The sequence below is a fragment of the Balearica regulorum genome, chromosome W (assembly GCF_011004875.1).
Source record: "Balearica regulorum gibbericeps isolate bBalReg1 chromosome W, bBalReg1.pri, whole genome shotgun sequence".
In the NCBI taxonomy this organism is placed as follows: Eukaryota; Metazoa; Chordata; class Aves; order Gruiformes; family Gruidae; genus Balearica; species Balearica regulorum.
The window spans coordinates 12,290,196-12,317,218 of record NC_046219.1 but is presented as its reverse complement, the minus strand read 5'-3'; the positions used below and the strand labels follow the sequence as shown (position 1 = coordinate 12,317,218).

At 42.0% G+C, this 27,023-nt stretch overlaps 1 protein-coding gene and 1 long non-coding RNA gene across 11 annotated transcripts in view; one reads left to right on the top strand and one right to left on the bottom strand.

Moving 5' to 3' along the window:
• Nucleotides 1-27,023, bottom strand: part of LOC142599245 (uncharacterized) — an 830,374-nt gene that overhangs the window by 674,860 nt on the left and 128,491 nt on the right. The window lies entirely within an intron of this gene.
• The window catches only part of LOC142599160 (F-BAR domain only protein 2-like), a 112,859-nt gene that overhangs the window by 51,021 nt on the left and 34,815 nt on the right, over nucleotides 1-27,023 (top strand). For 9 of the 10 annotated variants that reach the window (XM_075738913.1, XM_075738911.1, XM_075738907.1 and 6 more), the window contains 3 exons: nucleotides 8,565-8,609; nucleotides 15,247-15,319; nucleotides 20,882-20,906. In XM_075738913.1, coding sequence (XP_075595028.1) covers nucleotides 8,565-8,609; nucleotides 15,247-15,319; nucleotides 20,882-20,906 — 143 coding nt within the window. The remainder of the gene's footprint in view (nucleotides 1-8,564; nucleotides 8,610-15,246; nucleotides 15,320-20,881; nucleotides 20,907-27,023) is intronic. The other variant, XM_075738904.1, reaches the window with a different exon arrangement.

Below are 27,023 nucleotides of genomic sequence, written 5' to 3'. Positions count from 1 at the left end.
CTCTGTTGTTTACAGTTTTTTCCTTCTGTTTTTGTTTTGGGGATAACTGTTTGTGGTTGATTTGGCTTTTGGTTTTTTTTTTTCCCTGGCCAAATAGAAATATGTGTAGAAGCAAGAAACAGAAGTAGTTGAATCCGTAGCAAACTGATGAAAAATGAAGTGTAGTGCTGAAGAAGTAACTGATTTGTTCTTCAGCTTCTATGTTTTATGGTATTTTTCTTAATTTTTTCCTCAATATATTTTGAACAATATTTTAAATACCTAAATTAAAATGTTGATTAAATCAGTGTGAGGATGTATACATCTACAGTTCCCTGAATCAATTTTTCTGTTTTTTTTCCTCTTGTTACTTTTGTTTTGTAAGACTCCCAAATTTGCTGAATTGTGGAGCACACTGACTTTGTTTCACTGTGAATTTAATGGACAGCAAAGGAGAAGGGATTAGAAGAGCAGCTAAAAATGTCCATGTATTTACAATATGTAGTAGAATGGGAGTGCTGTTAAGAATTTGTATTTCGTCTTGTCATATTGAATAATTAGACTTGCATTTGAAGTTCTTTAAGAATTGAAACTTAAAGGACATTTAGGACTGCCATTTGAGGTTGGCCTTTTGAAATTCTGCTCTCAAGAGCTTCATTTGGAAGCCAAACAATTACATTATTATAAATGGCATATTGATGGATTCTATTCCCAGATTCTTATCCTGCTGCTAGTTTTACAAGCACCCAGGGGTTTTTTACTGGCAGGGAAAATTTTGCAGACTTGGTCTTAATTACAATAAATACAAGTCATTACTTTGAGCACATCTTTTTTAAAAAAAACAACCAACAAATCATTAGATCTCTGCAACTTTTCAAAGAAAATATCTGTTAGATTTTATCTAATGTCTAAAATAATTAAATTTGTTTAACATCAGTGAGTATCAAGTTACATTGTCGGATTCTCAATTCTCTTTCTATTTGTTGGACATAAGCATAATTTTTTTCATTTGCAATTTGAGAAATGCTATGAAAATGTGGTTTTTATATTCAGTCGAACACAGATTTACATTGCAAGAGTTAAATATACATGTTAGGGGTTATGTAACATTGCAAATAGAACCATTTGAGATACTTAATTTGTATTTGATTCATGCAGTTAATCCCCGTTCTGTAATTCACAATGCTAATTCACATCTAAACTGTGTTTTATTTTCATTGTGATATCTCTAATTGCAGCACAATGATTTGCTATGTTGTACTATTTAAAAACTAACTGAACCTTGTTGTCTCCATGTTTCTTGTATCTAAGATCTGTTTATATCAGCTACTTATTTTAAGACTAAGAGTATGACATATTAATTTTGAACAGTACAAGTGAAAACACTAGAAAATGCTTGCAAGTACACCTTTTATTTTATGTGAAAACACCCTGAAAATTGCACAACTCTTGTTTTTATTGTAGATGCTCCAGAATAATTGTAATTCCATAATAACGATTGCACTTGCACAAGTGCTGGTGTGATTCTGCCATTTTAACTCCCTGAACAAGGTCTTATGGAAAATCACTGTTTTTCTGCAAGTTTGCTCCCTAAAATGGCCCACAGCAGGGTTAAATAAATTTTAGACCTAGCCAGATTGAAAGAATGAGGGTTAGGACTGCCCTTTGCAATGACAGCTGACTGTTACCTTGTGTCTACTTGTCGCGAATCCTTATTTAGAATCCTGCCGACTATGCTAATTTGTCGTGAATGGGTGATTTAGACCGCTTAAAGAACCACTATCAAAGGCATCAGCAAAAGTTATTTTATTGAAATATGACTGTGGTGGGTTGACCTTGGCTGGGGGCCAGGTGCCCACCAGAGCCGCTCTATCACTCCCCTCGTTCACTAGACGGGGGAGAAAAGGTATAACGAAAAACTCATGGGTCGAGATAAGGACAGGGAGAGATCACTCACTAATTATCGTCACAAGCAGAACAGACTGAACTTAGAGAGGGAATTCATCTAATTTATTACCAAGCAAAACAGAGTAGAGGAATGAGAAATAAAACCAATTCTTAAAACACCTTCCCCACCCCTCCCATCTTCCCGGGCTCAACTTCACTCCCAGCTTCAACCTACTCCCCCCTCAGCGGCACAGGGGGATGGGGAATGGGGGTTACGGTCAGTTCATCACGCGGTGTTTCTGCCGCTTCTTCATCCTCAGGGGGAGGACTCCTCTCATCGTTCCCCTGCTCCAGCGTGGGGTCCATCTCATGGGAGACAGTCCTTCACGACCTTCTCCAACGTGAGTCTCCTCCACGGGGTGCAGACCTTCAGGAGCAAACTGCTCCAGCGTGGGTCCCCCACGGGGTCACAAGTCCTGCCAGCAAACCTGCTCTGGCTTGGGGTCCTCTCTCCACGGATCCACAGGTCCTGCCAGGAGCTTGCTCCAGCATGGGCTTCCCACTGGGCGACAGCCTCCTTCAGGTGTCTCCACCTGCTCCAGAGTGGGGTCCTCCATGGGCTGCAGGTGGAATCGCTACACCCCCTCATCCTTCCTCCATGGCCTGCAGGGGGACAGCCTGCCTCACCATGGTCTTTTCCATGGGCTGCAGGGGAATCTCTGCTCTGGCGCCCGGAGCACCTCCTCCCCCTCCTTCTGCACTGACCTTGGTGTCTGCAGATGTTCTTACATCTTCTCACTCCTCTCTCTGGCTGCAAAAGCTCTCTCTCTCTCACTGTTTTTTTTCCCTTCTTAAATATGTTATCACAGAGGCGCTGATTGGCTTGGCCTTGGCCAGCGGCGGGTCCGTCTTGGAGCCGGCTGGCATTGGCTCTGTCAGACACAGGGGAAGCTTCTGGCAGCTTCTCACAGAAGCCACCCCTGTAGCCCCCCCTGCCTACCAAAACCTTGCCACGCAAACCCAACACAATGATGTTGTAAAAGTGCAACTTAACAAAGTTCGATGGCAAGGATCACTCTATTACTGTACTGCAAAAAGGATATAACAACAATTCAAAGTTACCAAGACAGAATCATAGAATTGTTTTGGTTGGAAAAGACCTCTAAGATCATCAAGACCAACCGTTAACCTAGCACTGCCAAGTCCACCACTTAACCACCTCCCTAAGAAGTCATCTACGAGTCTTTTAAATACCTCCAGGGATGGTGACTCAACCACTTCCCTGGGCAGCCTGTTCCAGGGATTGACAACCCTTTCAGTGAAGAAATTTTTCCTAATATCCAGTCTAAACCTCCCCTAGTGCAACTTGAGACCATTTCCTCTTGTCCTATGGCTTGTTACTTGGGAGAAGAGACCAACCCCCACCTTGCTACAATCTCCTTTCAGGTAGCTGTAGAGAGCAATAAGGTCTCCCCTGAGCCTCCTTTTCTCCAGACTAAACCACCCCAGTTCCCTCAGCCGCTCCTCATAAAGCCTGTTCTCTAAACCCTTCACCAGCTTCATTGCCCTTCTTTGGACACACTCCAGCACCTCAATGTCTGTCTTGTAGTGAGGGGCCCAAACCTGAACACACTACTTGAGGTACAGCCTCACCAGTGCCTAGTACAAGGGGACAATCACTTCCCTAGTCCTGCTGGCCACACTATTCCTGATACAAGCCAGGATGCCGTTGGCCACCTGAGTACACTGCTGGCTCATACTCAGCTGGCTGTCAACCAACACCCCCAGGTCCTTTTCTGCTGGGCAGCTTTCCAGCCACTCTGCCCCAGGCCTGTAGTGTTGCATGGGGTTGTTGTGACCCAAGTGCAGGACCCAGCACTGAGCCTTGTTGAATTTCATACAATTGGCTCCGGCCCATCGCTCCAGCCTGTCCAGATCCCTCTGTAGAGCCTTCCAACCCTCAAGCAGATCAACACTTCCGCCCAACTTGGTGTCGTCTGCAAATTTACTGAGGGTGCACTTGATCCCCTCATCCAGATCATTGATAAAGATATTAAAGGGAACTGGCCCCAGTACTGAGCCCTGGGGAACACCACTTGTGACAGGTCACCAACTGGATTTAACTCCATTCACCACCACTCTCTGGGCCCAGCCATCCAGCCAGTATTTACCCAGTGAAGCATATGCCCGTCCAAGCCATGAGCAGCCAGTTTTTCCAGGAGAATGCTGTGGGAAATGGTGTCAAGGGCTTTACTAAAGTCCAGGTAGACAACATCCACAGCCTTTCCCTCATCCACTGAGCGGATCACCTTGTCATAGGAGGAGATCAGGTTAGCCAAGCAGGACCTGCCTTTCATGAATCCATGCTGACTGGGCCTGATCACCTGGGTGTCCTGTACGTGCCACATGATGGCACTCAAGATGATCTGCTCCATAACCTTCCCCGGCACCGAGGTCAGAGTGACAGGCCTATAGTTCCGTGGATCCTCCTTCCAGCCCTTCTTGTGGATGGGCGTCACATTGGCTAACCTCCAGTCAACTGGGACCTCCCTGGTTAGCCAGGACTGCTGATAAATGGTGGAGAGTGGCTTGGTGAGCACTTCCACCAGCTCCCTCAGCCCCCTTGGGTGGATCCTATCTGGCCCCATAGACTTGTGTGTGTCTAAGTGGTGTAGCAGGTCTCTAATTATTTCCCCTTGGATTATGGGGGCTTCATTCTACTCCCCATCCCTGTCTTCCAGCTCAGGGGGCTGGGTACCCAGAGAACAACTGGTCTTACAGCAGTAAGACTAAAGACTGAGGGAAAGCAGGCATTAAGTACCTTGGCCTTTTCCTCATTCTTTGTCACTATGTTTCCCCCCTGCATCCAATAAAAGATGGAGATTATCCTTAGCTCTCCTTTTGTTGTTAATGTATTTATAGAAACATCTTTTACTGTCTTTTACAGCAATAGACAGATTAAGTTCTAGCTGGGCTTTGGTCCTTCCAATTTTCTCTCTGCATAGCCTAACAACATCCTCATAGTCCTCCTGAGTTGCCCGCCCCTTCTTCCAAAGGACATAAATTCTCCTTTTATTCCTCAGTTCCAGCCAAAGCTGTCTGTTCAGCCAGGCCAGTCTTCTTCCCTGCTGGCCAAGACAGAATCACAGAGTCATAGAACGGTTTGGGTTGGAAGGGACGTCAAAGATCATTTAGTTCCAACCCCCCTGCCATGGACAGGGAAATCCTCCACTAGACCAGGTTGCCCAAAGCCTCATCCAACCTGGCCTTGAACACTTCCAGGTTAGGGGGCACCCACAACTTTTCTGGGCAACCTGTTCCAGTGCCTGATTATCCTCACAGTGAATAATTTCTTCCTAATATCTAATCTAAATCTACCCTCCTTCAGATTAAAGTTATTATACCTTGTCTGGTCACTCCATGCCCTTGTAAACAGGCCCTGTCCAGCTTTCTTGTAGGCCCCCTTTAGGTACTGGAAGGCTACTCTAAGGTCTCCCTCACAGCCTTCTCTTCTCCAGGCTGAACAATCCCAACTCTCTCAGCCTGTCCTCATAGGAGAGGTACTCCAGCCCTCTGATCAGCTTCGTGGCCCTCCTCTGGACTCTCTCCAACAGCTCCATGTCTTTCTTGTACTGGGGGCTTCAGAGCTGGATGCAGTACTCCAGGTGGGGTCTCACGAGAGTGGAGTAGAGGGGCAGGATCACCTCCCTCGACCTGCTGGTCACACCTCTTTTGATGCAGCCCAGGGCATGGTTGGATTGCTGGGCTGCAAGGGCACACTGCTGGCTCATGTTGAGCTTCTCATCAATCAATACCCCCAAGTCCTTCTCCTCAGGGCTGCTCTCAATCCATTCCTCGCTCAGCCTGTAGTTGTGCTTGGGATTGCACCGACCCATGTGCAGGACCTTGCACTTGGCCTTGTTGAACTTCATGCGGTTTGCATGGGCCCACCTCTCAAGCCTGTCAAGGTCCCTCTGGATGGCATCCCTTCCCTCCAGGGTGTTGACTCCACTGCACAGCTTGGTGTCATCTGCAAACTTGCTGAGGGTGCACTCGATCTCACTGTCCATGTCACCGACAAAGATGTTGAACAGTGCCGGTCCCAATCCCGACCCCTGAGGAACACCACTCGTCACTGTTCTCCACTTGGACATCAAGACGTTGACCGTGACTCTTTGAGTGCGACCATCCAGGCAATTCCTTATCCACCGAGTGGTCCATCCATCAAATCCATGTCTCTTCCATTTAGAGACAAGGATGTCATATGGGACAGCATCAAATGCCTTGCACAAGTCCAGGTAGATGATGTCAGCTGCCCTTCCCTTGTCCACCGACGCTGTAACCCCATCATAGAAGGCGACCAAGTTTGTCAGGCATGATTTGCCCTTTAGTGAAGCCGTGTTGGCTGTCACCAATCACCTCCTTATTTTCCCTGTGCCTGAGCATAGTCTCCAGGAGGATCTGCTCCATGATCTTGCCAGGCACGGAGGTGAGACTGACCGGCCTGTAGTTCCCTGGGTCTTCCTTTTTTCCCTTTTTAAAAATGGGGGTTATGTTTCCCCTTTTCCAGTCAGTGGGAACTTCACCGGACTGCCAGGACTTCTCAAAGATGATGGCGAGTGGCCTGGCCACTTCATCCGCCAGTTCCCTCAGGACCCACGGATGCATCTCATCAGGTCCCATGGCCTTGTGCACCTTCAGGTTCCTTAGATATTCTCGAACCTGATCTTCTCCTACAGTGGGCAGTTCTTCATTCTCCCAGTCCCTGCCTTCTGTGACCTGGGCAGTGTGGCTCAGGCACTTGCCAGTGAAGACTGAGGCAAAGAAGTCGTTGAGTACCTCAGCCTTCTCCTTGTCCTGGTTAACCAGGTCTCCTGTTTCATTCTGGAGGGGACCCACATTTTCCCTCATCCTCCTCTTATCACTGACATACCTATAGAAGCTTGTCTTGTTGTCCTTGGCATCCCTGGCCAGATTTAATTCTATAAAGGCTTTGGCTTTCCTAACCTGATCCCTGGCTGCTCGGACAGTTTCTCTGTATTCCTCCCAGGATACCTGCCCTTGCTTCCACCCTCTGTAGGCTTCCTTTTTTCATTTGACTTTGCCCAGGAGCTCCTTGTTCATCCATGGGGGCCTCTTGGTGTTTTGGCTTGGCTTCCTCTTTGTTGGGCTGCATCGCTCCTGAGCTTGGAGGAGGTGACCCTTGAATATTAGCCAGCTGTCTTGGGCCCCTCTTCCCTCCAGGGCTTTGTCCCATGGTATTCTACCAAGCAGGTCCCTCAAGAGGCCAAAGTCTGCTCTCCTGAAGTCCAGGGTAGTGAGCTTGCTATGTGCCCTCCTTCACTGCCCTGAGGATCTTGAACTCCACCATTTCATGGTCACTGCAGCCAAGGCTGCCCTTGAGCTTGATATCCCCTACCAGGCCCTCCTTGTTAGTAAGAACAAGGTCCAGCATGGCACCTTTCCTCATTTGCTCCTCTGTCACTTGGAGAAACAAGTTATCATCAGTGCAGTCCAGAAACCTCCTGAATTGCTTGTGCCCTGCTGTGTTGCCCCTTCAACAGATATCGGGGTGACAGACAAGGTTATGCACCATTTCGGTTACTAACCAAAGATCTGCAGTTGGTAAGTAGTCTCTGTGCCTCGAGGAGCAACCTTGAGAGTTGTCCCAGCTGAAGGGGAGATCACTGCCTTGCAACTAGCTGCAACTAGCTCAGGGAGAACTCAGAGAAGGCTCACTTAGGCTTTCATATTTATGGAATAAAGTGATTGGCTTATAGTCAAGGTACATGTGATGGAAAAGTTATGCATGAGACTCCTTGTATCCACAACTTTGTTCCTTGATAAATCAGTCTTGGAAAAGTTGCCATTCATGTGTTAATTCTCTGATCGGTGTTCCAAGTTCATATGCATCGATGATCACTGTGTCACTCTTTTCCTTTGTGGGTTTTCGGAGAACAGATTGGAACTAGTGAAGTTTTTGGCCCACTTGCAACCTAGGCCTTTACCTCCTTTGGAGCCTGAACCAAAGTACCACTAGTTTGGTTAAGGAGTCGAGTGCATCTGTCACACAACTGTAGTGGGAAGCCATAATAATGAATTTATTTAGATATGGCACTGAACCAGTGCTCTCTGCTTTTTTGTCCTGATTTTTTATAAGCTTTTTATCTTCACATCCCTTTTAACTGTCCAAGTAATTGGCTATGAAGAGGAAATAGGGGAACTAACAATACAGAGTTAGAAAAAGTGTGAATCTCAAAATTATGGCTACAGCTATGCTTTTTTCCTTTTAAATTTTTCTTTACATGGCTCTCGTTCATTAAAAGAAGATAAATCAGAAGTCTTACACTGATAGTATATAATATGCAATTTTGAATGAGAAGAGGAAACAAATTAGAATCGGTTCATGTGGTTTTAATAACATAGGCAATTAAATGGTATTTAGGCGCTGTGTATTAGTATTTTAATTTTTTAGTATGAAAGATTGAAAATATTTAATGATTTTCTGTACATGTATGATTTTGCAATCTGTTTGCCCATTGACAGAGTAATTGTGGTTTTCAGTTACCACCTAAATTTTTAATTAGATTATTTAGTATTTACAGGAAATATTAATAGTTATTAAAATATCTTAGGGTTTGACCTTCATTTGAGATTAAATTTAACCTAATATTTATCTTCATTGTCATTTCTTTAAGGCCCTATTGAATTTGAAGAATGTAACATATCCAGCACAGTTGAAGGTGAGTTATAGTATTTACCGAACAATCCTGTGGATAGGACATGAAACTGAGGAGAGAAGGATATTCACATGTCAATTTGTATAACTTGAAAGTATTCCAATAGAGCAAAAAGCTGGTTTTCTTCTGAGAAACAAACTTCTATGAAAGAGACCTACAATACTTTATAAGCCTAATGCACGATGGTCAAAGAATTTTAATGTTTCTTATAAATACACTTTGGCTAAGACCCTGTCTTTGCAGAGGTTCGGATTTGGTTCACTTATGACTGTGTAACTTAATTTATACGTGTCAAAACATGGCCCATGCTCTTTCCATTGATGCCATGTTAGTTATACCAATTCTAATCCAGTGTTATGGTTGCACAGCCTTCCTTTGTTGGTGTAGCTTATTTTGCTTCAGGATTGTTTTAAGTGGTTAAGAACTGTTTTATTTGCATAAGCTATATAGTTACTTTTGGGACAGAGGAGATGACAGTATAGCTATAGCAGCCAACAACTTTTAAGTTGCCAAGATTGCAACTGAGACTTAAAATCTTTTTTGACTGAAGCAGAGAAGATCCATGTTCAGAAACTACTCTCATATTCAATTTGTCATTGTTTTGGGCTGGATAAAGCACAGAAAGGAAATAAATCCCAGACTGGCATTTAAAAATAATTTTGTAGCAATTTCTGTCTCTATTAAACTATAAGATACGTCTGAGTTTATAGCTACCTGATTTGTGAGAATTTTTGAGTTATTTCACCCTAAAAATTTCTGAAAGTGAAGAGATTCCTTATATTCTGTGGATTGACTCTGGCTGTCCACCAGGTACCCACCAAGCTGCTCTATCACTCCCCTCCTCAGCAGGAAAGGGGGGGAGAAAAATAAGATGAAAAAAACCCTCATGGGTCAAAATAAAGGTAGTTTAATAAAGCTAAAGCAAAAGGCCACACATGGAAGCAAAGGAAAACAAAAGATTTATTCTCTATTTCCCATCAGCAGATGATGTCCAGCCACTCCCTTGGTAGTAGGGCTTCAGTAAGCATAGCAGTTGCTCTGGAAGACAAACGTCATAATAACAAATGCCCCCCCTCCTTCCTCCTTCTGTCTCTCAGCTTCTTGTTGCTGAGCAGGCATCATATGGTATGTAGAATATCCCTTTGGTCAGTTTGAGTCAGTTGTCATGGCTATGTTCTCTCCCAAGATCTTGCCCACCCTCAGCCTACTACTGAGGGGGGAGGGAAATGTTGGAGAGACAGCTTTGATGTGTGCTGGTACTGCTCAGTAGTAGACAAAACACTGGTGTGTTATCAATGCCTTGCTAGCTACCAATACACAGCACTATGAGGGCTTTCTGGGCTTCAGGCACACATTGCTGGCTCATGTTGAGCTTTTCATCAATCAATACCCCCAAGTCCTTCTCCTGAAAGCTACTCTCAATCCATTCTCTGCCCAGCCTGTAGCTCTGCTTGGGATTGCGCCGACCCTCGTGCAGGACCTTGCACTTGGCCTTGTTGAACTTCATGCAGTTTGCACGGGCCCACCTCTCCAGCCTGTCAGGGTCCCTCTGGATGGCATCCCTTCCCTCTAGAGTATCAACTGCACCACACAGCTTGGTGTCATCGGCAAACTTGCTGAGGGTGCACTCGATCTCACTGTCCATGTCTCTGACAAAGATGTTAAACAGTGCTGGTCCCTCTACTGACCCCTGAGGAATGCCACTCGTCACTGTTCTCCACTTGGACATTGAGCCGTTGACCGCATCTCTTTGAATGCGACCATCTAGCCAATTCCTTATCCACCGAGTGGTCCATCTGTCAAATCCATGTCTCTTCCATTTAGGGACAAGGATGTCATGTGGGACAGTGTCAAATGCCTTGCACAAGTCCAGGGAGATGATGTCTGTCACTCTTCCCTTATCCACCAATGCTGTAACACCATCATAGAATGTCACTAAATTTCTGAGGCACGATTTGCATATGGGACTATTAAAGGGCGAGTGAGTTTTATTGGTCACTCCCTGGCTCTCCAGTTGATGAATCAGCTCATGGTTGGGAGCCAAGGAGTCTCAGTTGGTGCGATATTGCTGCTGGTGTACTGTCCTGGTAGCAGTTGGCACCTGCTGTTCTTCAATTTGCAGCAATCCCAAAATGAAGGGCTTTTCCAAGAAACTGGGCAAAGTAGATAGTTGTTCAATTTCCTCCGTCTCCAAAACAGCTATGCCAAAAGCCCATTGGTAGCCCTTTGTGTCCTTGAAGTTCCCTCTCCTGAGGCAGTCTGTGCCACGGATACAAGGGGCCTCTGGGCCGGTCACAATGGGGTGTTTCTCCCACTTGTCCCCTGTTAAGCTCACCTCAGCCTCCAATACAGACAATTCTTGGCATCCCCCTGTCACTCCAGAGATCCGGATGGGTTCTGTGCCCCTATACCTTGATGGCACCAGCGTACACTGTGCACCAGTGTCTACCAAAGCCTTATACTTCTGTGGGTCTGATGTGCCAGGCCATCGAATCCACACAGTCCAGTATACCCGGTCATCTCTTTCCTCCTCCTGACCAGAGGCAGGGACCCTCTATTCCTGTTCCTGGTCAGAGTATTCACTGTCTGACCCTTGCAGTGCCAGACCAGAAGTACCCTCACCAGGATCAAGGGAGGTGATCTCAGTTTTTCTTCTATATCTGGGAGATCGCTGTTTGCCTTCTTGTGTCTCTACAGCAACTACACTGACAGCCTTCTTGGGTGACCCCTTCTTAACAGCTGTCTTCCCTCTCAGTTTGTGTACACAGGCCTACAGCTTAAAGGTGGGTTCACCATCCCACTTCCTCATGTCCTCCCCTTGGTCACGCAGGAAGAACCAGAGTGCACCATGCGGCATGCGCCTGGGGCTTCCTTTCCCTCTGACTGGGGCAGGAGATGACTGATTTCTTGGGGTGTCCCTGACAGCCAAGGTGCTGGCACATAGGGAGGAGGAGGTACAGGTACTTCTTCAAAGTTTTGGAGTCAGGAAGACACTCTCTCCACAGTTGGTTTATCCATATCTGGGCAATATATCGCTTCCAAGCTGTTAGAATGTGATGCTGGGGCACTTTGAATCACCTTCTTCCACGTGGCCTGTGTGCATCCTCTGGATCTTTGGAGACCTCATCATCATCTAGATCATCACTGTAGATGACTTCCAACACCGCTAGTTCTCTCAGGTACTGGATGCCTTCATCTGCGGTGGTCCACTTTCCTGGGGAGTTAACAAGATCTTCCTTGAATGGGTATCTTGCCCTCACACTTGAGAGGAGCCATCTCCAGAGACTGCAAATTGCTGCCTCTTTTCCAATTCCCCTCTCAATTCCTCGGTTTCTAGCTAGGGATCCCAGCTGCTGGGCTTCCCTGCCTTCCAATTGCTGACTGTCAGCCCCATTATCCCAGCATTGAAGCAGCCAGGCAGCAATCCGCTCACCTGGCTGGAGGCTGTAATGTTTCTGCATATCTCGGAGTTCGGATGAGGTCAGGGACTGGGTAGTTTCTGCTTCTTGTCTGATTTCTCTCACTCCTTCCTCCCACTTCTTTGCTGAAGGACCAGCTTCCTGATCAAACCTCTCCTCCTCTTCTTCCTCTTCCCTTACTAATCGATGATATGGACCTGTTGACCTCCTGGTCCACTGTTTCTTTTTCACTACTGGGGCAATTACTGTAGTTGTTATTGTTTGTGTCCCTCTCTCAGCCACAGTGTCCTCAGCTGCAGTTTGGGTGCCTTCCTCAACCACAGTCCTCTGGGAGTACTGCACTGTGGCTCGATAGGCCCAGGCCAGGCCCCAGCACAGTGCTAGAAGCTGTTGGTTTTCATTGGGGTAGGCAAGGCACCCTTCTATCAGGTGGTGTGTCAGACTGCTGGGATTGCTTGCCTGTTCAGGTGTGAAGTCCCAGGTTATGAGAGGTGATAACCATCCTAGGAACCTGCCCAAATCCTTCCACACACCCTGCCACCCAGGGACCAGCCCTCTCAGGGCACATTTCAGTATTGCCTCACCCAAAACTTGTCTTCTCTTACACCAGGACAAGACCAAATTCCACAAAACTCATAATATGGCAACAGTATTAATTAGTAATATTAAACAGCTCACATAAGGGTGAACAAAGACCTTGGGAGCCTGCATAATAAAACCATCCACATCAATCCCAGGTAGGGAGAGGGAGATGTATTCCCTCATCCTCTCCCCAAGATAGCCCCCCCAGCACAGTAAGGCCATCAATGCCAGGGGAAAGCACAGAGTCATTGTTTATATTAACAGGTTCCCAAGCTCAGCAAAATAAAGATATAAGCAGTGCAGCCAACAAGCTCTGTGACCTGCACGGGAGCTTGCCAGTTAATAGCTACTATAGCTATAGCACGCTTACTACAAAACTGCTGTTGTCAAGCCCCATGTTGGGTGCCAAAAAGGACTGTGGTGGATTGACATTGTGTGGTGGGTTGACAGCCAGGTGCCCACCAAGCTGTTCTATCACTCCCCTCCTCAGCAGGATGAGAGAGGAGAAAATAAGATGTAAAAAACCTCGTGGGTCAAGATAAAGGCAGTTTAATAAAGCAAAAGCAAAGGTCATGTGCAGAAGCAAAGGAAAACAAAAGATTTATTCTCTACTTCCCATCAGCAGGTGATGTCCAGCCACTCCCTTAGTAGTAGGGCTTCAGTAAGCATAGCAGTTGCTCTGGAAGACAAATGTCATGAATAATGAATGCCCCCTGCTTCCTCCCAATTTCAGCTTCTTATTGCTGAGCATATTTCATATGGTATGGAATATCCCTTTGGTCAGTTTGGGTCAGCTGTCCTGGCTGTGTCCCCTCCCAAGATCTTGCCCACCCCCAGCCTACTGCTGAGCAGGGGGGGAGAAATGTTGGAGAGAGAGTCTTGATGCTGTGGGAGCACTGCTCAGCAGTAGTCAAAACACTGGTGTATTATCAACACCTTGCTAGCTACCAATACACAGCACAGCACTATGAGGGCTGCTGTGGGGAAAGTTAACTCCATCCCAGCCAGATTGAATGCAGTAATGTATTTCTGTAAAGGGTAATATAGTGGAGTTTTTAATGATGTACTTGAATTGTCGGTTGTTAAATTTTGGAAACTAAATTATTTCTACCATTTTGCTCAGAAGCTTGCTGTAGGTAGTATCTTACATCAAAAAAACCCTGTAGACTAGTTGGATCAGATGCTTACACTTGGTCATTTTGTTTAAAGTTTCACAGTCTACTTTGATTCAGCAAAAATTGGGGAGAGAAGCAGACATGACAGTCTGGTGGAATATTTAAATGTATTTTAATTTTAGTACATTAAATGGGTATGAAAGCATACTTTTTTTCTATACTAAAGCTATATATATATCCAGTACTAAAAACAGGGAATAAAAGAGAGAGCGGAATCATGGTTCCAGACTCAGTGGGAAGCCAGCATTAGAGCTGGCTACAGCACTGGGAAATTATGAACTCAGTATCAGCTGGGAAGCCAAGAGACGCTCTTGTTTTTACAGGACCAAGATCCTACTTTTTAGGAGACACAGGGGCTTGCAGCTACCATGATCATGCAGGGAAATAAGAACAGCGTGTTGAACTGCAATAGCTGAGAGAGGCAGTGTTCAGTTTCTGCATTGGTTATTCAGGATCGGCTGAAGCAATAGCTCCTGCTGAGTTTCTGTGAGCAGAGTTCCTTTACTCAAAAGTGGCAGTGCACTCATCTTCTATAAAATATGTGACAGTCCAGCATACCAAGCTTGAAGAGTTGGTTGTACAATGCAGATCAGTTTTAAAAAGACTTATGTTATTAATGTGTTGCTTGAACTATATTTTAATTTATTTTTTTTGTATGAAGCTGTCGTGGTTTAACCCCAGCCAGGAACTAAACACCACACAGCCACTTGCTCACTTTCCCCAAGGAGGCTGGGGGAGAAAAACAGAAAGGTAAAAGCGAGAAAACTCATGTGTCGAGATAAAGACAATTTAATAAGTAAAGCAAAAGCTGCACACGCAAGCAAAGCAAGACAAGGAATTCATTCACCACTTCCCATGGGCAGACGGGCATTCAGCCATCTCCAGGAAAGCAGGGCTCTGTCGTGTAACAGTTACTTGGGAAGACAAATGCCATCACTCCGAACATCCCCCTCTTCCTCCTTCTTCTTCCCCCTATGCTGAGCATGACATCATATGGTATGGAATACCCCTTTGGTCAGTTGGGGTCAGCTGTCCCAGCTGTGTTCCCTCCCAACTTCTTGTGCACCCCCAGCCTACTTGCTGGCAGGGCAGTGTGAGGAACAGAAAAGGTCCTGACTCTGTGGAAGCACTGCTCAGCAATAACAAAAACATCCCTGTATTATCAACACTGTTTCCAGCACAAATCCAAAACATAGCCCCATACTAGCTACTATGAAGAAAACTAACTCTACCCCAGCCAAAACCAACACACTGTGTTACTGAACAATGTATTGGAATAGTGTTCCCTTAATTTGTTCTTGTGTTCCCTTAGTTTGGCTCCGTACCTACCTCCACTGTTAGATTTTTGTATCACTTGTTATGGCAGCATTGAAAAGGTATTGGCATTGGTATTCACCACTGTTTGACATTGCTAAATGTATACTCATCTCTTTGATCTTTAAATGAGAAGTGTTTGTTCCATAGGGTTAAAACCACGGAAGAAGAAGCCTTTTGGTTTATCAGGAATAATGAAAAAAGAAAAAGATACTGAGTCTGTGTAAGTATATTTCCAGCTTGAAGCCTTGTCTAGTATGAAAATTAGTAAATGTATGGAAATAAACATTAGCTGGTGTTTAACAAAAAAAATGGTTTTATAACAGAAGTTTAGAGGAATGCTATGAATACGAAAACATCACAGCTATTTAAGATTTTTGTAACTAAGGATTTTAAGGAAATAATATAAATGTATTCACAGTAGTCTGTCTACTCATGTTTCATTCTTTCCTCTGCATAGGTAAGTAGTTCTCCCTTGTTCTACATTTGAACGTTGTAGATAATGTGATTCTCATGTGTAGTCCTAACCAAATAATAGCTCTGTATGTGGAAAAAGTACTGTATGTCCATCTGCAGAATTGAAGCTTCAGTTATTCTTTTGTTAGAAAAACTTTTATGTATTGTATAGGACAGAAAAATTTTTTTTCAGTAAATAGTGTGCACATTCATTTCTGAAAGACCATCATTCTAACTCATGATTGATGTCCCAGCTATACCCTTTGCCATATTCACTGCACACTCTCTGTCTTAGATGGATTGTTAGCATTCTATGTATTAGTAATTATGGTTACTATATTTCAGTGTATTTTGTTCATATTTTCTAGGTGCATTTTCTCCATAGAAGTATTTGATTTCACAGAGAATTGCTTTCAATTTAACAGAAACTTAGCAATATAGAAATAGTATCAGTGGCAACATCTGTATACATTCTTTTTTATTTTTTATTTTTAAACAGCTTTTTTTTTAATATAGTGCTGAAAAATTAATGACCTAAGAACTGCAGATGCTAATTATTTGCACATACAAAGTGCCTTATAGGTATTTTTCTTTTGGTGTTTGATTTTAATAGTGGTATGCTTCTAAACAATGCTCGTTCTTCTCTCAGTCATGATGGCATTAGGACTCCAAGGTGATATTTTTTTAAGTCATTCCTCTCTACTTCTGTTCTTTCTGTGATTTAATCTTTCCCCCACCCTGTCTTCTGTACCTTATCGTGCTGAAGTAAATGGTGAGAGAAATGTTGTATATAGTGTGATTTGGTGAGTGTATTGGGTTTGCGTGGCAAGGTTTTCATAGCGGGGGACTACAGGGGTGATTTCTGTGAGAAGCTGCTAAAAGCTTCTCCTATGTCCGATAGAGTCAATGCCAGCTGGTCCCAAGACAGATCTGCCACTGGCCAAGGCCAAGCCAATCAGCGACGGTGGTAGCGCCTCTGGGATAACATATTTAAGAAAGGAAAAAAAACCAAACCAGCAGCATTTGCAGCCAGAGAGAGGAGTGAGAAGATGTGAGAGGAACAACTCTGCAGACACCAAGGCCAGTGAAGAAGGAGGGGGAGGAGGTTCTCCAGGCACCAGAGCAGATTCCCCTGCAGCCCGTGGAGAAGACCATGTGTCATGAAACCACACAAACTAGGCCAGTCCAGTTATCAAACAATCAAATAAAGATATTTATTTTATAAGATGGAAGGTGAAAAACTGTTTTGTTCTAACTGAAACCACTCTGGCTCCAACATACATTAACAATCCACAGGTTCAGGATGTCGGTTGGGAAATTAGTACTACACCGCTGACTTAAGAGCTCCTAAGGTTTATGGTTGATGACCCAAAATGCGCAAAATCACTCACCCGTGTAAGGTAAGGTCTCTCAATCTGTACAGAAGATGAACCGCAGGTGGCGTCTCAACCCACGGGGAGAGCCTCCGACTGCAGACCTGTGCTCTGAGGGAGACCGACTCAAGATGGCCCTCTTGTGGGACTCCATTTATACCCAATTCGAATCTGACCTGTGATCATATATAGTCACGTAGGTCTCCTATTGGCCAAAGACCTCAGCTTTGTCTCCCGTCAACTGAAACTGCCAATGCCCTGCGGGCATAATTCAAACTGTGGTGGGAAGGTTTTCCCGCAGGCTTTGTTGGGGTGGGTGCGTCTGCCACACCATGATGAGGCAGGCTGTCCCCCTGCAGCCCATGGAGGATGATGGTGGAGCAGAGATTCCACCTGCAGCCCATTGAAGACCCCACACCAGAGTAGGTGGATGCTCAGAGGAGGCTGTGACCCCATGGGAAGCCTGCGCTGTAGCAGGCTCCTGGCAGGACCTGTGGACCCATTGAGAGAGGAGCCCACACTGGAGCAGGTTTGCTGGCAGGACTTGTGACCCCGTGGGGACCCATGCTAGAGCAGTCTGCTCCTGAAGGTCTGCACCCCATGGAAGAGACCCTGCTGGAGCAGTTCATGAAGAAGGACTGTATCCTGTGGGATAGAACCCATGCTGGAGCAGGGGAAGATTGTGAGGAGTCCTCCCCCTGAGGAGGAGGGAGCAGCAGAGACAACATGTGATGAACTGACCACAACCCCCATTCCCCATCCCCCTGTGCCACTCAGGGGGAGGAAGGAGAGAAATTGGGAGTGAAGTTGAGCCCGGGAAGATGGGAGGGGTGGGAGGAGGTGTTTTAAGATTTGGTTTTATTTCTCATTACTCGACTTGGTAATAAATTAAATTATTTTCCCCAAGTTGAGTCTGTATTCCCTGTGATGGTAACTGATGAATGATCTTTCCTGTCCTTATCTCAACCCACGAGCCTTTTGTTATATTTTCTCTCCCCTATGCAGCTGAGGAGGGGAGTGATAGAGCAACTTTGGTGGGCACCAGGCGTCCAACCAGGGTCAACCCACCCCAGTGAGCAGTAATCTAAGAATACTATTCTGTTACAAAGAATTATTTTTTATGATGATGTTTTAGTTTAAAATATTTAAATTAAAATGTTATAAATATTTGATGATGTTAGTATTATAATGAGTTTTGTTCCCCTATTTAGAAGTAATTCATTCTTTCTGGAAAGTTATTTGCTACACTTTTTTTTTGGGATGCAAAACTGTTGCAGTATCAAATAGCTGCAAAAAAGTATGTTCAATCATTTGCCTTTTGTTTCTTGCATTAGCCTAATTGCAAAGTAGTAATTTTGATAGTATTGAGTATTGTTATATGGTTGAATTCTGTATCTGTCAGCTTTTCTTGTCCAACAAAAAAATTATTTTGCCACCATGTGTGTTATTACTCAAGCTAATCTTATGTCATGTTATTAGCCTGCTTGCAAACCAGGCATCTCCTTCCATCCATTCTTTGGCAGATCTGGCCCCAGCAAAGATTCAGGGCTCTTAATAATAGTTTTCTGGAAACAGTAAAGGCCAGGAAGGTTCATATTAACTCTTCCCAGGTGTATCACTCAATGTATCCTTACTCAGACATGTTTTTCCTTTACCTGTAACAGAAGGAAAATTTTCTCAGGCATTGAGGGATGAAAACTGGTTTCTATACTATGTGAAACATTTTATACCTTTGTATGCTTGTCCATTGGATCTGAATGTTGTCTTTTCCCAAAGACATTTTATTTAATGTTGAAAGATAATATGGATGTCTCTGTCTAGAAGAAATTTTGTTTTTCATTGCACAATGATGTCATTACAGAGATTCTTGCATTAATCCATAACTTCTAAATGAACTAGAACATCACACTTCAATGTAGGGTTTTCAAATAATAGAGGATCCATTATGTGCTTAAGTAAAATATTATAATAGTTATTTATGATGTCTTTTAAAAATTTTTTTGCTAGGCTAAATTTTGTCTGATTTCATCTTCAGCTGATGATCTTGTTATAGACTATACATGATAGAACTCTGTATCATCAGAAACTTCTCTACACAGAAAGGTCAAGTCCTTTCTTAATCTCTTGTTAAATTAGGCTATAAGTTTGTTTAGTTTGTGTAGGGCAGGCTTTCCACACCTAGAAAAACTCATGTTTTGTAGGCTTTTCAGTTTATCAATACAGGTTTTTGAAGCGTTGACATCTAAACTGGATATTGTGTGTAGTAATGGTTTTACACAGGGAAATGCCATACACAATGTATTCTATTACATATTGCTATACAGGTTCAGTCAAGGATTTCACATCTTTTTCTAATCACTGCTTTGCATGATTTGGTTGTTTTAGTTTTTAGCTACAATCCTTAAATTCCATTTGCTGAAATATGTTACCTTATAGTAGAAGCATGACCTAGTTCTTTAATCTTAAAAGAAAGATCATGCATTTAGTGATGTAAAAACACATCCATCTAAAACCTGATGTCCTCATATTCCACTTCATCAGCATTTGCAGACTTGAGTTTTACTTTGTATCTTGAGAATGGATCCTGTGAGGTGCTGCCAATCCTCTGAATGATACTAGATCTGCCATTACTTTTTGAGATCTATCAGCTTGCTAATTTTGAAAATCTTCATTGTGGGCTGAATTACTTTCATTGTAGTTTGCCTCACATCTTTCACATTTCTTAACTTTTATGGGCTTCAGGCTGTCTTGTTTGAGTACAGATGCTTTTTAAATAGCCATTAAATAGCTTTTAAAATAGCCATTTCTATTGCTGTGAATTCATCTTAGCCAGCAGAGGGAGATAAGATGTAAGTCAATTAGAAACTTGGTCATGTGTTTTCTTTTGTGTGAGACCTTTCGGAGACAGGATCCTTCATCTCACTGTCAGTTCCTTAACAGCCTGTACAGAATTCCATATTAATGCTTCCATGTTAGCAAGTTTTCAGATCTGTTTTTAAAGACACTGTAGTTTTTATATTTAACCCATTCAGCCTTTCAGAAAAGATTTAGAAATTATTTAGTTTGCTACAAATTTGATTTTTTTTCTCTTTTTTTAATAAGTACACATTTAACATGTTCAGTTTGACTATGTGAAAACTGTTGTTCAGTTACACTGGCACTTATGGCTTTATTTGTCAGGGTGCAGATTAGAGAGGACCTGTATGCTACTCAAGTATTTCCACATACTGTAAATGTAATTGCTTCTGCTTTTTGCATACATCAGTGAGAGAGATTCAACATCATTAATTTTTAAAAATATTACTGCTTAAATCCAAGTTATAGCAGAATTGTGAATAATGTGCTTTAATCACTGTCTTTCTGCTGACCACTTTTCTTTTTTAAAAAAGTATTTCTTAAGAGGGTATTCCATTATTTTTTCCAGCATCTTCTGGTGCTTGACTGCAACTGTATTTGACAAACTCAAGCTAAGAATGAAATTCCAAAATAGAGAAGCTCTGAATTCCTTTAAGAATAGTCTTAATTGCTTTAGGAACTGGTTATTGTCCAAAATGTTTTGCAATTGCATGTGGACTATTTCATTAGGATTGGTGACTTTTATTTATTATGCACATCATCCACAGAGATCTGACTCTTAAAGTATATTCATCCAAAATACAGCGTGATACTCCAGACTTCCCCTGATTTTTAAAAATTTTTTTTTCACTATGATGTGAGTTTGGTTTTTCAGCATTTACTATGAATTTTTCTTCTGCAGTGTTTTTAGCATAAATTTTCTATTTAAATCTCATTCAGTTGAATGTGGATTATTTATAACATTTTATAGAGTTTGAGGGAAATGGGTCAAATGCAATGTTTCAAATTAATTGAAAATATTAAAGGAAGTACCAGAACTGTATGAATAAAATAATTTGTGCATTTTTTTAATTCTATATTTTCTTTATTTTTTTTAATAGGGAGTGTCCAGATACAGACTCAGTTGTAAGTAGACTTATTTACAACACAAATGCATATAACATTGTCAGTCACTACAATCTGATGAAACTTGACTTATATACAGTACCTGAAATGTATTATTTATGTGATAAAGGATTTAATATTTTTATAACATAGCTGAAGTGTTAATTTTGCTCAGAACATAATCTTTAGCAGTATATACAAATATGCATCAGTAATACATTTATATTTCCTAACAATCTTAGGTTTTAAACAAAGTGTTTTTACTTCAATTATTTGCTACTTTGTTTTGCAAGTTAATAGTTTAAATTGCTTGACTAATAGATTCTAAGTAAGAAAAAGGTTCAGAGGACCCAACTTTGCATCATCATATTCCTCTGCTTACTACTATCTCTTTGGAGAATCCTTCTAATAATGGGTTCTGCGTGATCGCTGGCAATAGTGTGTAGGAATATACTTTTAAAAATATGTCTTTAAATGCAGTATCTCAATGCACTTTATTCATGGTTTGTTTTTCATTGTTCTCAATTTGATCTGTGATACATCTTACAATTTTATTTATTAAATTCAAATAAGTGACAGTTGCAAATGAAATTGGTATGTTAATGCTTTTTTATTTCCTTAATTGAGCATTTTCTTTTTATTTAAACATGTATGTTGTCTTGAATTATATGTAATAGAGATAGCAGCTCCCTATAGCTATAGTAGTGAATAATTTACAGAATGATTTAAGTGACTTTCTGTAGACTGATTTGTTTTTCAGTTCATTTATTTAGAAGGCAATTATATTAAACAATTTAAGTTTCCAAGCTCACTCATTTTGTGGATTTTCTTCTTTGCGTTTAATATCTGGGAGTTTTAGTACCTAATATTAAAACTTATTTTAAGAAACTTGGTTTAAAAAATCTAGTGGAACCATTCTTCTAAATAAGGAAAACTAAGTTTTGCAACATAATAGAACTATATGTACATGAACAGCCTTATAACCATCATTTAAGACAGTTATTTTATCCTGTACAAAGTCATATTGATTTAGAGCACATTTCCTGGGTACGTTTAAAGTAAAGTGACTTTAGAATCATTCCTGTAATTATTAGGTTTTTCATGGAAATAATGTCTTCTGACAGTTCAGGTTGAATCATTGGAGTGAAACACAACTGGGTTTGATGTGCAGTGTTTATTTTCTTCCTTGCTTATTTTGGTCTCTACATTTAAAAAAAATAAATAATTTCAACAAATTCAACTGTAAATGTGTCTGACATTCTGGCTGCATGAGGCACACCATATGATCATTTAATTGTTCTGTCTAGATGTAATTTATATATGGTTAAAAAAAGAAGACCTAACTTTCATAGTGTCTAACAACAAAACCAATACTTTTGTTGCATTCTCTTTTTTAATGCCCAACATTTTATGAATGCATTTGGAATTTAAAATGTGGTCTATCATGTCTTCCTGCTTTTCACAAGCAACAGTATTATTACAAATGGTAGAATGCTTTAATAGCAGAAGCTATTATTGTCCTTCTAATGAAAAATGATGCAGCATACCATAGATGAGATGAATTTCACCCAGAGTGCTTTTACATTTTAAGGCTAGCACCCTCTTCTAGAAGGTCCCATTTCAAATGTTTTTCATTTTTCTTGTCTTTTACTTTAAGATTTCTGTTTCATTTTTCAATCTTGATCTAAAGAGTTATAGCCATCTATAGTGTTATCTCTATGAGGATTTGCTTTGTACGCATATTTGCAATAAATTACACATTTCAAGAAATTGAACTTAGAAAAGTATTATTCACAAAAAATAAAGCGACACTCATTTTTGTTTGATTGCGAGAAAATACTGAGGATCAGCCCTCAGGAAATTCAACTTATTTAAGGTGTCCCAATTATGATTTTGATCAGCTTTCACAGAATCACAGAGTGATAGGGGTTCGAAGGGACCTCTGGAGACCATCTAGTCCAATCCCCCTGCTAGAGCAGGATCACCTAGAGCAGGTTGCACAGGATCACATCCAGGTGGGTTTTGAATATCTCCAGAGAAGGAGACTCCACAACCTCTCTGGGCAGCCTGTTCCAGTGCTTGGTCACCCTCAAAGTGAAGCAGCTTTTCCTGATACTGAAATGGAACTTCCTGTGTTCCAGTTTGTGCCCATTGCCCCTTGTCCTGTCGCTGGGCACCATAGAGAAGAGTCTGGCCCCATCCTCCAGACATTCACCCTTTAGATATTTATAAGCATTGATGAGATCCCCTCTCAGCCTTCTCTTCTCCAGGCTAAACAGGCCCAGCTCTCTCAGCCTTTCCTCAAACGAGAGATGCTCCTGTCCCCTAATCATCCTTGTAGCCCTCCGCTGGACTCTCTCCAGTAGTTCCCTGTCTTTCTTGAACTGGGGAGCCCAGAACTGGACACAGAACTCTAGTTCTGGCCTCACCAGGGCAGAGTAGAGGGGGAGGATAACCTCCCTCGACCTGCTGGCCACACTCTTCTTAATGCACCCCAGGATACGATTGGCCTTCTTGGCCACAAGGGCACGTTGCTGGCTCATGGAGAGCTTGTCGTCCACCAGGACTCCCAGGTCCTTCTCTGCAGAGCTGCTTCCCAGCAGGTCAACCCCTAACTTGTACTGGTGTCTGGGGTTATTCTTCCCTAGGTGCAGGACCCTACACTTGCCCTTGTTGAATTTCATTAGGTTCCTTTCCATCCAACTCTCTAGCCTGTCCAGATCTCGCTGAATGGCAGCACAGCCTTCTGGTGTGTCAGTCACTCCTCCCAGTTTTGTATCATCAGCAAACTTGCTGAGGGTATGCTCTGTCCTCTCGTCCAGGTCATTGATGAATATGTTGAATAAGACTGGACCCAGTACTGACCCCTGGGGCACACCACTAGCTACAGGCCTCTTAACTAGACTCTGCACCGCTTATCACAACCCTCTGAGCCCTGCCATTCAGCCAGTTCTCAATCCACCTCACTATCCACTCATCCAACCCACACTTTCTAAGCTTGCTTATGAGGATGTTGTGAGAGACGGTGTCAAAAGCCTTGCTGAAGTCAAGGTAGACAACATCCACTACTCTTCCTTCATCCACCCAGCCAGTCATGTCATCATAGAAGGCTATCAATCAGATTGGTCAGGCATGATTTCCCCATTGGTGAATCCATATGTTGACCACTCCCAATAACCTTCTTTTCCTCCACATGCTTAGAGATGACCCCCAGAATGAGCTGTTCCATCACCTTTCCAGGGATGGAGGTGAGGCTGACTGGCCTGTAGTTAGCCGGGTCCTCTTTCTTGCCCTTTTTGAATAACTTTTGTCACTCACAGAAAATCTCTATGTCTGGATTTTATATTATTAACGTGATCTTTTAAAAAAATGTCTTTTGTTTATTTTTCAAGAATTTTAATTGTTGTTCTCTTGTGTGAAAGGAATATAAGAGAAAACCCTCTACAATTATTTATAGCTATAAGCACTGATGTAAATGTACTGAAATGTTAGAAATTAAGGATCTGATAAGTACTGAATTCAATACTTTATCTACCAGTTCTATGTGATATTGTGGATCTTTCAACATACAGTATATAGCCAATACCATTAGGGCTTTCTCACTAGTCCAAAATTTATAGTGTAGTGTTTTCTAACTTGTATTCTCTGTTTTTAGAAAACAAAGCAGTGAGATGGTCTTAAGAAATGTCTTTGGTACCAAAATGGAAGTTCTCAAATTTATCTTTGGCAGGCTATCTGCTTATACTCATCCTTTTTTTGTAGCCACCAGATTATATATATTGGAAAATATACTTTTAATGCATATGAATAAATTGCTATTTCCTGTCAATAATTTTTTGTAACTGCTATAAGGGGTTTTTATGTGATCATGAGTAGGAAGGCAGCTGTGAACTGAGAACTGGTATTTGTTAAAAAGGTTGACCGCTTCAATAAGCAGTCTCTGTTTAAATACAGATTATATTATGTAATGAGATTCAAAATTCCTGTGCTATTATATGTCTATCTACATATGTGACTTCCATTAAGTTAAGTCCTGATAATTAAGAAAAAAAGAAAGTGAACTGTGTGTATTCTAGAAAGTGATAGCAACTGAAGTTTGGCTCTGTGTGCATTTATTATCTAGCAAGTTGCTCTATGGGCAGAACTAATTGTCTTGTTTCCCATGGATTTGTCATGTCTCTAGGGATGGTCTATAGGAAATACAAGCTCTAGTAGGAACTTTTCTTCTGGGGAAGCATTTACAAGGTTCCACTTGTATCCAGTAAGATCTCAGTTTGGATTGCAGCCCTTCCCTTGGTTGGGATACTTGCAGGTCTCTCTTCTACTTGACTGTTTTCATGAAGACTGTAGTAATATTGTTATCTCTGAGTCCTCTGTTCTGTCAAATCCATTTGAAATTGTCCAGTACGTTCAAAAGTAATTAAGAAGGGAGACACAGATGCACAGAAAATAATGCTGAACCTTTTTTCATAGGAAACTGGAATGCAAACAAATATATTGAGGCATCCAAAACTTTTCATTAACCTCTTTACAAATGAGTGTAGCATAATTAAGGTTATATAGAATTATACACCATTTTTATTCCTAGAGACTGATTGAATTTGGAACTTTCAAACTCTAATTTGTGGAACACAAGTGTAACCTGTAGTGAAATTAAATATTTTTTTTAATTTGCATTTTGTAATGTTTAGTTCTGACATATTTTGAATAGCTGCCATTGATACAGAGTACGAGGCTATGTAGTCACAGTACAAGACAGGAGCACTTTGAATACCTGATTTTCTTTCTGCATCTCTGGCAGTGGAAGAAAGTGACTGGCTGCTCTCTGGTTTTGTGTCTTTTGGGTTAATAGGCACCCTAAGGAAAGGAAGCTCAGAATATGTTATACCTGTGTCTTAATCTAAGGATATACTTGAGTCAAATTTACATCTCAAATATGTCAAAAATGGAGAGGCTTTTTTTTCTCCTGTTCAGGTTATGAGCTTCAGCTGCTTACTTTGAATTCGCTTTCGTCCTCATCTGGATGTACAGGAAGTCAGTCCAGTTCAGTAAAATGGTAGAAAGTTCATCTGGCAAAAAAAGAAACAGTGAGCTGTTCAGCTCAGTGGTATCTTGAAGCATACTCTGAGGAAAACTTGATAAGGAGCTCTCATAACCACTGTAGATATTCCAGGAGAAGAGAAAATGAGCAGAAATCTAACTGAAGTGCAGTTAAGGTTCTTTGCTTCTTGACCCATTGACCAACCTGTGAGCAGTGCTAATGTTGCTGAGGAAGGGCCAAATTAAGTAGCTAGACTGCAGTATGCTCCACATATTCCTCTCTTGTCCTTTGTACATACCTCAATGACATGGTTATGGTATGACTTCTTCCATTGCTTTTTGGATGCCAGATGGGACAGAGCAAGGAAACTGAGTCAAAGTATTGACTGAAACTCTAAAAATAAGTTTTGGGAAAAGAACGCTCAGTCCTCATGCTTTTTGTATAGGCAGATTTACTTCATTATTTATTATGTCCTTATGTTTTATTTCTTTAAAAAAATTATTCACCCCAGAAAGTTTGTAGAACATACTAATGCAAAGGCAGTTATAAATCCTAATCTTTTTATGTATTTGTAAAACTATATAATGCCTTAATCAATAATGTGTTGTACTACATCTGCAAACACAGGGAAAACTGTGGATTTTTATAGTTATATGTTTAATTGCTTGATAGAACCTCTGAGAATGTGAAATCTTCTTCCAAGGAATTCCACCTTTCCAGTGACTTCCAGAGAGTTCAAGTTACATCCATATTGAGCTTATTTTTAGTGCAAATACTGCAAATAGGGGCTAGACTTTCATCCCCAATCGTATTAATAACTACTTCTTACAGAAACCCAAAATTTGCAAAGATCTTCTTCCTCTGTGTTGAAGTTCAAAAATGACACATGTATACAGGAAGGTTGTGGGGTTTTTCCTCCATTCAGCATGATAGGCAAATCAGGACTTGTCTGCATTGTGTGCCTGGTACTTAAAAGATGCACTGTGATCCACCACATAACGTATTGTTCTGTCTTTGTAGGAGTGTGGAGAAGGGAGTAAGAATTAGTCAAGTAAATGTAAATGCCTTCATTAACATGAGATTTGTGATTATGTATC